Raw genomic sequence first — 19,432 nt, forward strand, 5'->3', positions numbered from 1 at the left:
TTCACTCCCCTCAGATTTTTTTTGGTTGAAATAAGAAATGCCCATTTCTTTAATGTAGTTTAAGTTATATTAAATTCACAAGAGAAGATTTCTTACTACTCAAATCTAGACAATTATAAAGCAACAGAGTTAATAGTCTATTTTTTAAAAAAACACAAATGAATGAGAACTTTGTTTTGTAAGTGCATTTTACTAAACTATTTTCATTATCATACATAAGTGTGAAGAAAATCTAACTGGTTCAAGGATTAATGCTGCCTATTCGATAAAACTACAGGAATCAAATTTTGCCTGACTTTTAGTAAGAATGCTATGAGAATGAGTATACAGCAGGTTGATGCTTTTAATGCATAATTCGAATTTCTTAGCATACAATGAAACTTTTGAATAATACTCTAGCATAGGGACAGGAGAGTCAGAGTACAGACTTAGTTCTGAGGACCTATTAGGTGTATTCACACCACACCACAGTACTGTATTTTCTTCCACCAAAACTTCCAAACTCTAGTTAGATCAAAGGCCACTTCTACTATCTTCCCACTGACCCCAGTAGCAACACTCCTCAATTTAAGAAAGTTGCTCTAAAGTCGTTCACCAGTTCCATGGTAGGTCAGTTTGAGAATTTAGAGGGTTTCTTATACAAATTACTCCTTTGATAAAAGTAAATAAATGTGCCTTACTTCAAATGGCTTTATTTTACTAAACTGACACCTCCTTTTGCATGTCCAACTACTCCCCTTGATTTTACTTAATTTGATCTCCTACTCAACAATAGAAGCACTCCCATTTCAATTAAAAAAGGTCAAGGTTTAAGTCTGAACCATGTTGATATCTGTCACAAATAGATGTGACAGATATCAACATGGTTGATAGATGCTAATCTAGAGACCGTCTTCCAGGATGGACTTATTAAATGTATGGGGTATTAATCGTAACTATTTATTTTGGAGTTTGAGTTAATTGCTGTTATTCAAATGCAGTTGTTATGAATTCACAAATTTAGAGTTTGTAATAATTCCACTTGGTAATACATTTAAGTCTATACTTATAATGGAAAAGAGGGGGCTTGTTCTGCAGTGTAAACAGGGATAAAACGAGAATGTCTATTTAGGAGAATGTTTTCAATGTACTTCTTACGGTAGGATCACACAGTGAGTAGAGCTCAGAACTGTTGAAGCTGGTGAAGCTTTATGTGTTAATTAAAATTCTTCTTGCTTTACTTTCCTTTATTCATTAAATTCTAATAGGCTCAATCTTTTCCTGGTCTAGTCCCATCCAGCCATCCCCAAATAAGCTTTGCATTTCCTCACTAAGAATGGGGATTCAAAACTATTTTCATACTCTGGATAATTCTTGGACATCACTATCTCTATGGAACTGGATTAGAAACTGGTGTTTGGACTTGAATTATGATTGTCATGGTGCTATTTCTACTTATAGAAGGTAGCTGCTCTTCATTAACAACAAGCATTGTGGTCAGAATCATGCTGAAGGATAGGAAACCGATAGTGATATTTAGGAAACATTCGAGTACCCTGATCCCATCATGATAGGTACCAAAGGTAATATACTATTTCTTTTTTAAAAGTTTGATGACTTGAGCTTTCCAATATTTCAGAGAGGCATTTCTAGGGAGACTGGCCATACGTAAGCCTACTGAATAGGGGAAACGAGTATTTAAAAGATTAGCTGGAATGGTCTCCCTGGATAAAAAGGAATGACATTTATCATGCTCAAACATATCTAAAACTTTTTCTACCCGCTATCTTTCCTAACTTAGATTAAGACATGAAAATTTTCCAGGGGCCTTAAGTAGGAACCTCAGAGTCATCCTTGATTCCTCCAACTCTTTCCCTTCTACCCCTAACTTGGTTAATCAACTAAGGCCTATCAAACATACTATGCATAGCTTCTTCCTCCCCAGTCCTGCTGCCACTGTTCTTAAGTAGGTCCACAGAGTCTCTTTCTTGAGCTACTGTCACAGCCAACCAGCTGACAGTCTGCACCAGTCTCTTTAATGGGTTCTGTTGTTTTTGCTCTTCTTTCAAGGGTCAGTGTTTTTGGAGTCCAGGTGTATACCCCTTTACTCTCTCATTCTGTACTTTCTCCCTGGACAATCGTTCTACGCCTGTGGATTCAGGTCCTTGATATGATGACAATCCTGCAAATTTTTATCTCTAGCCTAGATCACTGTCTTAGGCTTCAAACCTGTATGTTCATCAGCCTAAGGGATACCTCTAATTGGAGGTCCCACAGGAATCTCTTCATCTGTCCTACCTCAAACCTACTCCTCATTTTGTGGTCCCTATCATCAAATCTCACCTGGATTACTGTAATAGCCTCCTAAATAGCCTCCCTACTTTCAAACCTGTCCCTCTGCAATCCACGCTACACCCTATAACTGGAGTGATTTTTCTATAAATGCAAATATGAACATGCCTCTTTCCTGCTTAAAGTCCTTCAATAGCTTATTACTGCCCTTAAGATCAAGTTCAAACTCAACTAACCTACAAGGCTCCTCAAGGTTACCCTGGAGCCTCATCACCAGCCATTCTCCCTTTAGCTAATTAAGCTCTGTTTTTTTTGGAATTATTTGGTCTCTCTCCTTTCTTGTCTGGGTCTTCATAAATTTTTTTCCCTCTTCCTGGAATATTCTTTCCATATCTCTCTGCTTCCTTTGCCTAATTCATCTTTAGATGCCAATTTGGATTTTATTTACTGTTTTTTTTCCCCCCAACTTTCTGGTTATTAGCATAGTCTCAATTGGAATTCATGCCTGTTATTTTCTCTTTTTATTTTTTTAAAAATTTATTTTATTTATTTATTTTTGGCTGCATTGGATCTTCGCTGCTGTGCACGGGCTTTCTCTATTTGCAGCGAGCCAGGGCTACTCTTCCTTGCATTGCGCGGGATTCTCATTGCGGTGGCTTCTCTTGTTGAGGAGCACAGGCTCTAGGTGTGCAGGCTCAGCAGTTGTGGCACGTGGGCTCAGTAGTTGTGGCTCGTGGGCTCTGGAGCACAGGCTCAGTAGTTGTGGTGCACGGGCTTCGTTGCTCCATGGCACGTGGGTTCTTCCCAGACCAGGGATTGAACCCGTGTCCCCTGCATTGGCAGGCAGATTCTTAACCACTGCGCCACCAGGGAAGCCCTATTTACTGTTTTGACAATATTTTTCTGAGAATGACTCTCCCAAGATTGGGTTTGGTGGCCTTCTGATGTGCTCTAAAAACACACACTACTCATTTAATATAGCCATTTTCTTTCTAAATTCTAATTGCCTTCTCTCTCTCTCTCATTCACCACAGTGTAAGTTTTTTAACGGCAGGGATTCTGTATACAACTATATCATAGGTGCCTAACAAAGCCTAAATCTACTCTATAGCTTGAATTCAGGTCACTGCCCTTCTTAAAGATGTCTGACAGTTCCTACATGCTTACTGAATAAAGACTCAAGTTCTTAACATGGCATATAAGGCCCTTCTCAAGATGCTACAGCTTATCTTCCAATTTCATTTCTAGGAATTCCTGCCTGCCCTCCCCTCTACTTTCCATTCATATTACCCTGAACACCTCTGCACAGGTCATTCTGATGCTTCCACACTTTTGCTTATACTTTTCCCACTTTCTGGAATATCATTCCTCTGCTTGATTTCTTGGAAAACTTTTTCCAAACCACTCTTAGCTCCAGTTCAGGCAGACTTAATAGCTCTCTCTTCTAGGTCAACACAGAACTTTACTCTGTTACAGCACAAATCTTGCTGTATTACAGTTATTTATTTTTAATAATGACTCGCTGGCTAGACAGTGAGCTTCAGGAAGGTACATATTATACACACTCATTTTTAGATGCCTACCACAGTGCCTGGCATCTAGTAGTAGTCAAGTGTTTATCTAATTGGATTAAAACAGAAGTTAATTCTGTTTCAACTACTCTTACCAAGACTCAGGCAGAAGGCAGGTAAGGGGAGAATGGTTCATTCTACAAAATGTAAAAATGAAAATGTATAGGTTTATACGTCTTTGCTTAACCCTAGGAAGAATTTGGCTTCCTTCCCAGCCCACTGCCTCTTTTTTAAAGTGCCACTTAGAGAGCTTCTGCTAGCTCTTGTAAGTAGATAAACTCTTCTGATTTACTCCCTAACTCCAATCTATCCTTAGTAAGAGAAATAAGAGCATGAGGAAAAAATATAAAATGAGCTAGAAATATTTTATGAGTAACGATCAACTATGAACTTTAAAAGGTAAAGTCAATGGCAGAAGTTCAGAAAACCTTGCCTTGAATCCCAGTCCTGTGACTTTCTGACTTTGTGCAAACTGCTTATCATGCTTTGGTTTTTTCATCTGTGCAATGGTAATGATGATAATACTTACTTTACCCCTAGGTTATTGTGAGGATTAAGAGTTTATACACATGAAATATTTAGAACAAAGCATGGCATACAGTAAGCAGTTACTAAGTGTTAGCTATTATTATTATTATCTTAAACAGTGATTGTTTAATTAATAACCAAGAGTTATAATATGTTCCTAGATTTTAAGAAAGGGGCCTCAAGACAGAATGTGAGCTCTAAGACTTTTGAATATTAATATAGAGTAGCCTGACAAATAGCATATCCTAAAGGACTTTACATTTCAGACTTAGTACTGGGTTCTAATTATGACTTTTTTATTCAATTGCTGTACTGTGGAAAATTACTTATAATTTTATTTCTCCATTTTCACATTTATAAAGTACATTGATCTACACTGAAATGATGGTATGCATTAATTAACAAATGATTATCAAGGACTTTGAAAATATAAAACACTAAAGTGACAAATTAGTTTATAAGTACCTGATGTAATTCATTAACAATATGGCATATAACATTAATTCCTGTAGTGCCTTCCAACTGCAGTTCTTAACTCCTAAATTCTTCCTAATTTTCTCAAAGGGTGTTATAAAATTAACTATGGAGTTAAAAAAAAGTAAACTTCAGAATCTATGTAGCTTTGGGTTAAAAAACTGTCAGATTTAAATGTGGATGCCATAAAATTGAAAAGTGATGTAATTCTAAAATCATTATCATCTTTTGCTAAAATAAATGCGCTTGTTGCAAATTTAAAATACTAACATATGTATTTTAAAATCTGATTTTATAAATGTTATATAATGATATTGATAAAAATTCCAGTTTAAAAGCCACAAAGATGATTCTCAAAATATTTTGTTATAGCCTATAATTTTGATAAATGAATAGGTTATAACTTAGCCATAATGTGAAAGTACAGCCAAATCTTGATTATCTTTAGTCTGTGGAGATATGGATGGCTTGGATAGTTAAAATCCATATATCATTCCAAAACCTCATCCATTAGCCTTTTCTCCCACCAAATCTTCACCACAGTTAGCTTAGCTAATTGCATTTCAGCTACCTTTCTTTCTTACTTGCACAGTGAAATGGTAAAATGTACGAATAAAAATTTGACAATAAAGAAAATATTGGAAGGAAGGGCTAATCTACATACAAGATACCCGGTCTCGGAATAATCAAGAGTTGGCTGCACAGCATTATGTTTACCTTAAGGATTAAAATAGCCTCATTCTCCTTCATATATTTCAATAAAATCGAACAGGAGTTCCTATGCCTTAACATTCCTAGTCAGAGTTTCTCTGAGTACCTGAAAGAACCCTGGTGGTACAGGACCTACTGGCATGCCATCTCCTGGGGGAATGTTTCCTAGCACTGGACTGGGAGCTGCTGCAGCACTCTGCAAAGAATAAAGGAGAAACAAACCTATATCATTACAGAGCAGGCATAGAACAGAAGACTGATGATAACAGACTGTAGGGAGGGAAGCTTTTCATTCCTGGGAACAAATACTGGTAATTTCCCCCACTCCAGAGGTAAACTAAGATGTAGCAGTTAGTTTAGGATATGACTAAGTTATTTGGTTTAAACAGGTCTCTTTAAACTTTCTGAAATCACAGAACTTTAATAAGATAGTATATCTGAGTAAAATATAAAAGGCAAATAAAATGATAAAGTGATAGAAGTTTTAAGTAAATGCTTCATTTTAAGGCACAGGCTTCTGAAATGGCAACATCAACAACAAATAGATAAATATTTAAGTAACAAGTTTGAAAATGGTGGTTGTAGGAGCTGGAAAAAAGAACTCTGTTTAGATTATGCTTTTCTCTGTCATAAATAAATATAATTACTTCTCTGTCTATAGGTGGCAACACGCACATTATTCACTTTCTGATATACTATAATTGGTAGCCAAAATATAATTGATAGCAAAAAACAGGGTGGTGAGGATGAAAAAGTAATTAGGAGATTGAATAAGAGAAAGGAATTAGATTTGGAGAGATTAGTCTCAGATAAACAGATGATGAAAAAATCAGATTGAAAAATTCAAAGTCTACTTTACTTGCAAATTATTTCATGAAATCCTACAGCTTCATGAAATAGGAATATGAAAAACTTTGGGATAGGCTCTTTGTAATCAAGTCAAGGTTTTAGATTTAACTCTTACATAGAGCAGTAATACATACAACTATTCTACAACCATGGATTTCATCCCTCAATCTCATTAGACACATTACAAATACTACGAACAGCCAAGAAGGGAGCAGAAATATGCTGAAGACAGATCAGTATGAATTCAACAGTTCTGTTATGAAAAGAACTCAAAACAAATCCTGGATCTAGTGTATTTGTTGTACTTTTCTCACTTGTAGATCAGTTTATTCATTCATGAATTAATATTCCATTAGAAGATGTAATATCTCAGTATATTTGTAGCATATATTTCCCAACATATAAATTGATAAAAATACTAAAACATGTTTATTCTATAGTACTGGAAGTTATTATCACTGAAAGCCAATGATTTTAGTATTTCCTGAGGAAACCTAGATTTAAATGTGGTTATCTAAAATGTTGGTTACCTATGAATGCCAACATTCTAAACTTCTGATAAAGCATAGAAGTATAAAAGGAGAAATAATATTTCTTAGATATTAAGATGAAACATCAATCTATCATCCCATTTTAAGCAAAAACATGCAATTTCATTCAGTGTACATTAATTGAATACCTACCATTTGTCAGATAGCTCTATTTTGCGTTATAATATCAACACTGACGTTTTTAAAAAATGAAAGGCAAATTGTTTTTCATTTTAATTAAACTTGCATAAAATTTTAATACACAATGTTAGAGTAAGAGAAAAACTTACCACCAAACATTTATCTTCTTTTAGTTTAAATATATATGGTTACAGGCAGATCCAAGAAGAAAGATTTGATCTACATCCTTTGACAGTCAATTATTTTAATGGGGAAGTTGCTCTTAGTACTGAAAGCTAGACATAGGATGTCACTATTGTTCTAATTAATTGCAGAATAGAAACTTGTTTTTGCAATTAAAAAGACTTACGTAAAAAGAGACAAGTTTGTAAAACACACTCACCTATGCTTTTATAGAAATGTATACTACAATGTTGAGCAGGTTTACAAAAACAAAACAGAATTCAGTGAATTGCTGCACCTCCTTAGTGTTGTTCAAAGATGCTATTTCTCCTGCAATTCTTGTTGCCTGGCAAGTATATTAAAAAAGCTTTTGCCTACCTAAAGGGAAAAAAATGTTTGTTTGCATCTAAACTAAAGTTTAACAAGTAAAGGTGTTGGGTCATCATTGGCTCCTTTATTTTTTCTCTTTTCGGGGGGACTACATTGTTTAAAGGTGTATAATACACTAGCTTTTTTCTTCTAAGTTCTTCATTGTATATGTTTCCTAAGGATTTTTTTTCAGCTGTTATTTAAAAGTGAAACAAAATAAATGATACAGATGAAGATTTAAGCAAGTTAAATCTTTGAGATGCCTTCTGAATTTTCATTTTATGACTTCAAAATTATTTAATAAATTCAATATATCAAAATCAAAATATATCTTGCCAAGGATTCTTTTACAAGCTCTACAACACAGCAGTTAACACAACAGACAAAAAAAATCCTTGCCCTTTTGAAGTTAGCGTTCTAGTGAAGGGGGGAAAGAAAGCCCAATAAGTGCTATGGAGAAAAAGAAAGAGCAGGAAATAGAGTTCCCAGTAAAGTGGGTAGGAATTATAATTTTAAATAGAATAGTCAGGAAGGAATGAATCAACCAAACAAATGAATGGATCAAGTTATGGTGACTGATTTAAATATGCCTCTTACTCTGTTGTTGAGATTGCCTTCTACATTTTAAAGATGTCTCACATTTTTATAGTTTGCACCTATTCCCTCACAGTGGCACAAAAATTTTATAGAAATTTTTTCTTGCATAATAATCATACTTTGGCCATAACAATACAGGTGTCTTGAAAATAAAGAGTTTTATAGCTACATAATTTCTAGTATAGAGCACGATGCTTTAGTTTTCTGGTGTAATAGCAATTTCTAGGCTTGGCCTAAGGACACAAATTGAAGTGAACAGAATACTAGTAATTATCCAATTTATTTACCCAATACAAAGCACTGGTATAGAGCACTGCAGTCCAAACTTCACTTTGTGGATCACATTTTTGAGCTAAAGTATCCATCCATTCTTCTGCGATTTATTGACAAGGGATAATTCCCTCCTTTATTGTACTGTGTGGACTGAAGCTTAGAGTACCATTTGGTACACGATGTTGATCAGTAACAAATACTAGTCTGATAATAAACACTGAAGAGCTACACTAAATGGTACTCTAAGTTTTGTAAAAGAGTATATTTCTCAAACTGCCTAACTTGCTCATTTATATACGGTAGCAATAATAAATAATACATGCTTTGAAATTGTAAGCTAAATAAGAATCAAGTTTTGGGGATTAGAGCTTAATGTAGATGGGAGAAGTACCACATTTCTTGGGTTTCATTGCTGGAATTTCTGAGACTTGTCTCAAGTTTACTTCCAACTCATGAGACAAATTTATCTCATGACTTGAGGATCCACAGAAAGTTGTTGTTGTCTCAAACTCATAAAGTATGTATAATATTATTCTGGGGGTTTGTGACTGAATTAAAAAAGGAGAGCAAATAATTTAATTATACTAAGAACTACTACAAAGCATTAGTTTCGCTGGATTTGTGTGAATTCCCATTAGAATACCATGGAAAATCCTTTATATATAATATATCCACAGTTATTTAGGGTTGACTTTTTATATTCTCTCTCTTGTAAAAAAGAAAGACATATAAGTAATATGGCTTTAAAATACTTCTTCTAACTAAACTGAATACATAAGACTTTGGAGCAATGTAAAAATATTAATTATCATTAAAAGTATTTTTCCTTTTTACTAGTTTACTTTGTATGCTTTTAACATATACTTTCACATATGTATTTTCTAACTGCTCTTAAATCATTTACTTTGTCATGTGACTTGAATTTCAAGGTTTTTTGGAAGTGAAAATTTTAATTTTTAAAATATTTTCCCAAATCACTAATATAATTTTTACCTGCTTTTTATAAATACAATATATTAAATTTGGTGTTTTCAAATGAACTAAATTATGGAACAATTATTTGCTTTTCCAGGGATATATTAAAATGAACTTTAAAGAGTCACCACGAAATCTTTCTTCATGTTGCTATATATTTATCTTTGTTTAAGTCTACTCTCTTGGACTTGCTGTTTTTATATCTTTCTACCTATAAGAAGGCACAAGTCAATCTGTGCCCCTTCCTCTCTGTGTTATTTGTTTTCCCTTGCATATATGTCCAGCACCATTTCCCATTTTGCCCCTTCTCTTAAATGCTATTATATAATTGAATTTTAATAATAATTTTTATTCTCTAATTCCCTATTTCTGAATTTAAAGAACAGGGATGTATACTGTTATTTTATATTTTCCCTTCTTAAATAAAAATATGAAATAAAAGCTAGAAGAGTTCTTATTTTGACCTTAGTTATTATCACTAGTGGCCTCTGGTAGAAAAAAAAAGTTGTATATACTTCTGTAAGGAGGTTTCAAAACAATAGGCATAAAATAAAATTTTGCTTAAAAATAAAATTAAGATGCAATTGATTATAACATAATTAGCATTTATCAAGATTCTACACATTAAATAACTAACAGTTTTAGTTACTAAGGATGGTACAGAACCAGCTGCCTAACTATACACTGGGGAATCAAGATATAAAGTCTACATTTGGTGGAAAAGGAAAAAATACTTTAAGCATATGTAAAATTGTGAAGGTAATAACAGAGGAACTAAAATAGTGATATACTTATTAGAAATTGGAAGGAGGATTAAAGGTAAGAGTAGGTAGGAAGAGACCAGGCAGAGAATTATTTGTCTTTACTATTAACACACTTATACTATTTTTAAGTCAGATATAAGTATTGTTTGAGAAACATTTAAAATGGTCATACAGTAGACTCCCTTATCTGTGGAGATAGATTCCAAGACCTCTAATGGATGCCTGAACTGTGATAGTACTGAACTCTATATATATTATGTTTCTTCCTATACATACATAACTATGATAAAGTTTAATTTATAAATTAGGCACAGTAAGAGATTAACAACAATAACTAATAATAAAATAGAATGATTATAACAATATACTGTGATAAAAGTTATGTGAATGTGGTCTCTCTCCTTAATCAACTTCCTTACCTCTGCCAGAAATGCGGCAGCAGCTTCTTCAGCAGCCTTTCTAGTAATTTTTATATTTTCTGATCTACACCTATTCCTGCATCTGTGTAGCCATCCCTTACTAGCAGTAAATGGCTTGGTGTCACTTGTTTCAGAGGATCTCTTGTTGAAGTCTTTGTAGAGGCTCGATATGCTTTCTGGCCCAACACAATGCTGTCAATCAGAACACGTTTTCTGTTCATGTCTCCCGCCCACAAATTTTATGCCTTTCCTACCTTAACTAGTGCTTATCATGCACTGTGGGCATGACTTTTGCAGTCTGAGGTGTGAAAACTAGCACAGATTTCTTTTTCCTTTGTCACAATTTCATGGATAGAAGACTCCTTCTTACCATAGATCTTAGCAACCTCAGCATACAATTGCTTTTATTTCCTTATTAAGTTGAGAACTTTCACCTTTTCACTTAAAGGAAGCCCTTTTCAGCTTCTCTTTGCCATATCTGAATTGCCTGCATCACTACTGTTGCACTTTGGGGCCACTGTTAAGTAAAAGAAGGGTGACTTGAACACAAGCACTGTGATACCACTACACTGTATCTGATAACCCAGACGGCTGCTAAGTGACTAATGGGTGGGTCAAGCTGGACAAAGGGATGATTCACGTCCCAGGCAGGATGTAGCAGGACATGGTGAGACTTCATCTTGCTACTCAGAACGGTCCGCATTTTAAAACTTATGAATTGTTTATTTCTGGAATCTTCCATTTAATTTTTTTCAGAACTTGGTTGACTGTAACTAAAACTGCAGAAATCAAAACCGTGGTTAATCAGGGCCCTGTAGTAGGTTTCCTGTCTTCACAATTTTAATGCAGAGCACAGTTAAATATTTTAGCTGTTGGTTGAAGGCATGTTCTTTATCATATTAAGAAATATTTCTATGCCTAGTATTTTAAAAACAATTTTCAAAGATCAGGAATAATATGAGACTTTGCCTTTTCATATTTGATGGGTATCATCTGGTTTTTCTTTTGGGCTATAAGTAATTATATATTGATAGTTTTCTTAAACTATCATTGTATTTATGAGATATGTCATGCTTGATCATCATGGATGATCCTTTTAATAGTCTAATGAATTATATTAGCTAATATTTTATTTAGGATCTTTACATCTATATTCTAAATGAGACAGGTTTAGAAAATTCCTTGCTGGATTATATTCAAATTTAAGCATTAGGATTATTCTACCTTCTCAAAATGGACTGGGTTGCAAACTCTTTTATAATGCTCTCAAGAAATTTACATAATATGGTGTTTATCTACTTTGTAAAGTTAAAAAATATGCAGCGGGTAAAACTGCCTGAATACAAAGGCAATTTTGGAAGTAATTATGGCCATTATTCTTTTTATATTTTCTACTTCTATTTACTTCAATTCTGTTCAATTACATTTTTCCCAGAAAACTTCATTTCATTGAGATTTTTAGTATTATTCATATACACACCACTTCACATGCTTAAAAAGGTCCTCTGTAGCAGCTGTGAGAGACTGCCAGTAGACCACAAACATCTGTTTCCCTGTTCTTCTATGGTAATAGAACTGTAGCCAGGGACCTGGCAGCCCAGCTACACTACATTGCTCAGTCTCCCTTGCTCTCACCAAGAATTAGGCTCTTACTAATGTGAACAGAAGAGGTATGCACCACTTCTAGACTGCCTCCTACTTTTTAATTGGAGATCTAATTTCTGTCATGCCTACAAAACCAATGTCCTGAACAATGGCAGAGCACCCACTAGCCTTAGTCTCTGGATGACTTTGTGGAGCACAGCCTGCCCACCTGCCCTGGACTGCCTTACTGAACTGCTGGCACTAGACAGATGATGACTTGTTTTCTCTCTCCTAAATTGAATTAGTGTTCTCATCATTATCTTTGCCAGGAATTGTTCTATTAGTTCACTTTCTTTTTCTGTTTAATTAATATGTTTTCTTCTTTAAAAAATTATCTCTATTTTCCTTTTTTGTAAAAAAGGTTTCGTTTATTTTAAAAATTCTTAATAGATTAGTAACTATTTTCTTTTTTTAAAATATAAAGAATATAAAACTGTAAATTTCGCTCTGAATTTACCTTTGATTGCATTTGCAAGGTTTGATGGTGGTGTTCATGATTTTTTTCCTAAATCATCCAATAAGTATAATTTTGATTTCCCAAAGAGTTACTGGATATAACTGGAAACCAAAATTATACTGATTAGATGATTTAGAAAAAAACGAGAACACCAATATCAAACCTGGTAGATTTAACCAAAGATATACTTTAATCTACAAATGGTTGGAGGTTTTATTTTCCTTTTTAATTTCTAGCTTTCCCAATTGTGTCCAGGTAAGATATACTATACAACTTCTGTATTTAGGAATTTGTTGAATAATTTTTTGTGGTCTAATCAATGACCAATTTTCATAATTTCCCAGGGATATTTAATAAGATATCCATGTTTCTGCTCTACATTTTATCCATTTGCCTAATATCTTTATATTGTCTCTAATTTTTGTCCCCTTGCTCTTTCAAATATGTATAATACCCTATTATTGTTGTTTGTCCATTTCTCCTTTCTTTTTCATGTTTAATGATCACTGCCTTGAATCTATTTTGCCCAAAATTGACATTGCAAACTCAGCTTTTTTGTGTGTTCATATATCAAATCATCTCCTGTCCATTTATTTTTAAACTTTATGCTGTATTTTATCTACCTGTTTCACTTGTTAGCCGAAAAGCACTCTAATATGCATCTAATGAGATGTGCTTTAAAATTAGAAAAAAGAAACTTTTCTTTATCTTAAGCTTTAAAGGTACCAACGTTAAGACAAACAATATCGTTTATGTTTCTTTATGAAAAATGAAGTTAGCTTTCTCTTCCTATTCTACATCTCCCTCTTCCATTTCCTAACCCTTATTATAAACATCTGGAGTTTTAGGCATAAACTTTTTGTTTTCATCATCTCTGCTTTCAGTAATAATTTTTGACCTCTACATTCAGTTTTATAATTATACTTTCAGTATCAAATACAACTCCAATTTTGTCTAGTTTTTTTTCCCTATCAGTTTAAAACAAAAACATAACTGTGCTACTCATGAGTTTTAATTTTTATATATTTCTTAGTTGGCTAGATGATGTATGAATATCATTTTCCAAATCCTTATATGTGCAAATGTCTTTTTTTGACTCTCATCAAAACTATAGACACCACCACTGTCTGGTATTTAGTGTTGCAGAGAAGTCTGATGCCATCCTGATTTTTGTTCCTTGGGGTGTAATCTGTTTTTCTCTTCTAAAGATTTGAAGAATGTTTTCTTGATATTTATAATTCCCAAATGTTTCCATTCCATTTCTAGGTACTGATCTCTAAATTTCTTGCCTACAGTGAGGTGAACCTTTTCAATGATCATACATAGGTTACTTTTTTCTAATGCTAGAAAACTGGGGGGAAATCTTCTCAGTTAATAGATGTAAAGGAAAGATCTGGCAAACCTTAAAGGGTAATTCTTTGCAAATGTTTTTAGCAACTAAGTAAATAGTTATGATATTATTGATAACTTGGGAAATATGCTTAGGAATCTTGATAGGACAGGATTTTAATAGGTTATTAGTGGCATGGGAACCTGGTTGGTACACCGTAGAAAGCACATTTCATGTACATATCATGTGCTTTAAAAAAATTAATAAATTTTAACTAAGTAATCCTTCTATTCAGACACTATCCAAATATAAATTCTGAACTATGAGAAAAACAGTATGCATAAAATATGTTCACTGTCATATATTTATAGTAAGAAATATTCGAGGTAACCCCCAAATTCAGCAATAATATAATATTTCTATAAATTGTAGCACATATAAGACATATATGTGTCTAAATATGATAGAACATGTTTCAACTATTAAAAATCGTAGTTACAAGTGGAATTATTTGGGAAACATAGGAGTTTATTTATGATATAGTGCTATGTAAAACATGCCAAATATAGAATTGGGTGTATGATTATAATTACGGAAATGGTAAAAAATAGTCTATCAAAGATGGTGGGTGGATACATAAAATTAACTGTTAGAATGATATAACTGATTGATTTTTTAATAAAACATTCACACACTTCCTGAAGTTTCATATTTCTAATATAAATAAAAATTATTATAGATTAAGAATACACACTGCCAGTTTTGTCAATAGCTATAAAACAAGACCAAATGCTAACTTAAAACAAACCTAATCCCTAAAATTTAAGGTTAAATAAAATTCAAGTATTTCTAACTTAAAAAAAGAACTCTTATTTCAATAAGACATGAAACATTTTAATTTTCAGACCATGAAGAACCAGTTTTTCTGTTTTGGAAAGTTAGATCGTAGAAGTAATCTAAAAATCACTTTCATTATTCCTGGGCACTTGTTAGCATTGTCTTCACAAGTTCATTTTTAGTGCCACATGCTTCTACCCTAGCCCACTCCACTCAGTCACCCTCTTAGAGTCCAGAGAACCAGCATCACTGACTACTGTGTACTTTTTAGGCTTGTTTTAGAAATATTTTATATGTGCTTTCACAAAAACAATTATCCAGAGTATAGTATTCAACCCTTTAGGCTTCCAAAAGAGGGACAAACCCAGAAAGAGCATTAAAAACAAAATTAAAAGTAGCCCCTGAGCGCCTAGAAACATAAAGTGTAAAAGAGTTGAACTAAATATTACAGCTTGATGCTTGCCATGCCCTCTCTAGTATCCTAACGATGACCATTTGCACATACCTCTGCCTGTTACCTACTATCAGTCTCTAAGATCTCCAAGGCACATCTACTAACCTGTCTTGACTTCCTCTCAATGGTCTGCTGTACGCCCTCTCTCAATTGTTTCCTCTGTCATCTTACAATGGCTTTGTCTTAGAATCCAAGTCACGCTTATTCTGATTGCATGACCAAAGGAACTCTATTTAAGAAGTTCTTTTTTAAAACTTTGTTATAGAACAAATTACAGTCATGGAAGTATAGCTCTGTATCAATAGCAAGAATCATTGTAATTTTTGTTTGTGTATTTAATTTTTCCAGGGAGAAGATAACCATTATATACTCATCTTTTTAAAAGTCACATCCCTTATGAGTCAGTTAAAAAGTTTACGCAAAAAGGCACACCTTCTCTGAAATATCTTTTTCTCTTTTGTAATTTACAGCTTCTATAGGAAGAAATTTAAAGTCAGTAATTCTGAGTTTTTTCCTTTAACAGCATTATTAGCATGGACCTGAAACAATATATACCTAATACAACAAATTTCTAAATGTTCTTAAATTTTACCTAGAATGAATAGTTCAAATACGCTTAAGGAGAAATTTTAATAGGTGTAAAAAAAGGAAATTTAAATGATTTCACTACATCACAATATTTTAGAATGATTTCCATACAAAGATTAATTTGTAAAGCTTCAACATTTATCTCATATCCTCAAAAGTTGTTACTATGAATGAAAAGAGAACTTGAAAGTAACTTGAACAGAAATATTGTTTAGTTTTAAAAGGTGTTAGTTACTGTTTTCTTGAAAGTGGCATAACAGGTGGATTATAAAAGTCACAAAATAAAAATAATAATAAGATAATAAATGAAAATATTTGTTTATATTGCCTCCAAACTAGAAACATGGGCTAAGCCACTGAACCAGTTTTCTAAATCTTTATTAATATAAAGTATAACTTGGCTTAATTCTGCCACTGGGTTTGGAGGTATTTGAGGTCACAGGCAAAACAAAACAAAACATTATTGTATGTTAGCACATATAAACATAAGATTAAGGGATACCTGCAAAGGGTGCTTTTATATCTGTGTAATGTTTTGGTAGGGAGATAATCTAAAAAATGCCTATCAAAGATTCTAAAAATAGTACCTACAAAGATACAGTTAATTAGACTAAAAAATGAGAAATTCAGCAAATAACTGGTACTCTCTACTAAAACAGGGAAACAAAGGTAAAGAAAATCATGCTAAAGATTTGCTTTAATTTAAAAAGTAAATCTCATGGGACAGTGGTTAAGATACATTTGGCCAAACTTGATCTACCATTTTTTTCTAACCTTCAACGGCAATGCTCTACAGTAATCACTGATGTTCACTGATATAAAATATGTAAGATATTTAGTTATCAGAAAAGGATGATTAAGTACAGTTTCAACATAAAGAGCTAGTGTGACTTCTTTTTAAAATAAATATACAAAATCTTACATTACAAAGTGGTAGTAGGCTCTAGAGTATGCCAACACTCCTCAAAACATCTGGAATTCCTTTTAGGGGACTATCTGCCTTCAGACACTGTACCACATTCTTTTGGATATTCTCAAGATAAGAAATTTTTATCCTTAGACAAAATAAAATTTGCTTTTTGGAAGCAGGCAAAATTCATTTGGTATAGTGTTTTGTAAATAGTGCTTAATAAGGATAAAAAAAATTTTGAATTAAAAATTTTTAATAAGACAGCCTTTCCACATAAAATGGCTTTGAATTCAACTGCAAAAATTTGAAGTGTTTAAAGTGATGACATGATTGAGACGTTTTAGGTTTATTTATATTTTTTAAATCAATTTTTTGACCTCATAATTTTCACTCATTAGTGCATTTTTAATCCAACAAATATTTGTGCCCAGTACATGTCTGATACTACACCAAGTAGACCTTATTCTTGTTCCTAGGAGCTTATGATCTTAGAGGGGGAAACAGACAATTACACACATATTTATTTACCAGAGTGATAAATGCTAGAAAAAGAAAGGAGGAGATGTACTTTAGAGGATTATAGAACATTTCCTAGAAGTAAAATTTAAGCAGAGAGCTGAAGAAAGTGTTGGTGATCAAGGAGCAAAAAAGAGAACGAAGTGAGAGAGTGGCATGGACTTATATATACTACCAAATGTAAAATAGATAGCTAGTGGGAAGCAGCCGCATAGCACAGGGAGATCAGCTCGGTGCTTTCTGACCACCTAGAGGGGTGGGATAGGGAGGGTGGGAGAGAGATGCAAGAGGGAGGGGATATGGGGATATATGTCTATGTATAGCTGATTCACTTTGTTATAAAGCAGAAACTAACACACCATTGTAAAGCAATTATACTCCAATAAAGATGTTAAAAAAAAAAAGTGAGGCAGCAGAATTAAATTATTAAAAACTAAAAGAATTAAAAAGTAAAGACCTTAGGGTGGGCAGGATAGTGACAGAGTATAAGAAATATTAAGGAAGGTCAGTGTGGCTGAATCAGTGATTCCAATGTGTGGTATGAGAGAAGAATTTAACTTTATCATAGGACCAATACAAAGTCAACAAAGTGTTTTGAGAAAGAAGCACATGATCATCAGATCTATTGTTTTAAATAGGTAATTCTGATAGCTCCCTTGAGAAAATGAAATAGAGGGGGCAAGAGAAGATTCCTTCTGAAGTAGCATAGTGATATGTTAAGGTGTTTGGGCAGCAGTAGAGGAGAAATGTGAATGGATTCAAAATATGTTTTAAAGTAAAAAACTGCCAGGATTGATGAAGGCCAACAAAACGGGAGTAAGGAAGAAGGACATGTCATGGATGACCCAGATTTCTGGCATAAGCATTGCTAGGATGCAATGAGATAGGTAGCATTGGATGTGCATCAGGTTTGGAGGGAAGAGTGCAAGAAGGGGAGGGGAGAAGCATCAGTTCAATTTAGAACGTGTAAGACATTCAGCAAGAACATTTATTTACTAACAACTGGGCCCTTAGGGAGTACTTCCAAAAAGGAAATTCCACACCCCCTAACTACTTTAACAATCTTATTGACCTTGAATTTTAAACCCACTTCTTTTCATTTAAGTCCTTCTTTTCCATTTTTCTTACATCACAGAGAAAACAACTGACCACTACCTTAGGCATGTACTTATAGCAATATATACCTTCATTAGCAAATGATGAATAAGAATTTATGGTTTCTGTAACTCTTGCATAAATTCTCTTGTAGTACCAACAATATTACATTGAGATTTTCTCTGTTCAGTCTGAAAATACTTAGCCCTAAAGGGTCAGACCTGTTTTCCTCTTTTGTATACTCAGCGCCGAGCTGTGCCTGGAGTGTGGTCAGTAAAAAAAAATGGCTGAACTGAATCCATGCTATTATGATGACATGCTTTGTTCTGGCTAAAGTAAGTGTTATGTCATTTACAGAATTAATAAATATCTTAAATCTAAACTAGCCCATGTTCTTTTATGTCAAGCAAGCATATCAAGTTCCTGGAAGACAAGTTGACAGAAGTCAATGTAGCTGGTACTTGCTTTGCTATTTTCTAAATAGGCTTGGACAGTTTTAAAGGACACTGAAGTGAAATAAATTATACAATCTTCATGTTAGCATTCACTGTAGGTGATGAACATGAATCAGTGGTGCTATTACATGGGAAATGTCAACTTATTTTTAGCATCATTTCATCTGAATAGTAATTTGACTACTGTAAGATGACCACATAATTCATTTTCAAGATCAAGTTCTAATATATGGTTGCCAATCACATATCACCATTAAGTTAACTTCATTTTAAACACCATTTTGAAAATGGATCCATAAAATAACCATTTATTTCATTGTGAAATCACTATTGGCGATTACTCAACTAGATAAGACTAGATGTTTTGTCTAAAAATAAAAAGCATCAGTAGATAAAAAGAGGGTCTTAAGAATAAAAGGAATGATTTACAAGCAAGTTATAATGATACTTAATGCATCTAGCAGCATATTTTTAAAATACATATAGCAAAACAGACAGGATTACAAAACTAC

General features: G+C 33.4%; 1 protein-coding gene across 4 annotated transcripts in view; it reads right to left on the reverse strand.

Annotated features, from left to right (window-relative positions):
* The window catches only part of SSBP2 (single stranded DNA binding protein 2), a 294,633-nt gene that overhangs the window by 83,774 nt on the left and 191,427 nt on the right, over nucleotides 1-19,432 (reverse strand). For 3 of the 4 annotated variants that reach the window (XM_068533619.1, XM_068533605.1, XM_068533601.1), the window contains exon 5: nucleotides 5,662-5,751. The exons of the other annotated variant lie outside the window; for it this stretch is intronic. In XM_068533619.1, the coding sequence (XP_068389720.1) occupies nucleotides 5,662-5,751 (90 nt within the window). The remainder of the gene's footprint in view (nucleotides 1-5,661; nucleotides 5,752-19,432) is intronic. 4 annotated transcript variants of the gene reach the window in all.

Source organism: Eschrichtius robustus, chromosome 2 (genome assembly GCF_028021215.1).
Source record: "Eschrichtius robustus isolate mEscRob2 chromosome 2, mEscRob2.pri, whole genome shotgun sequence".
Classification (NCBI taxonomy): Eukaryota; Metazoa; Chordata; class Mammalia; order Artiodactyla; family Eschrichtiidae; genus Eschrichtius; species Eschrichtius robustus.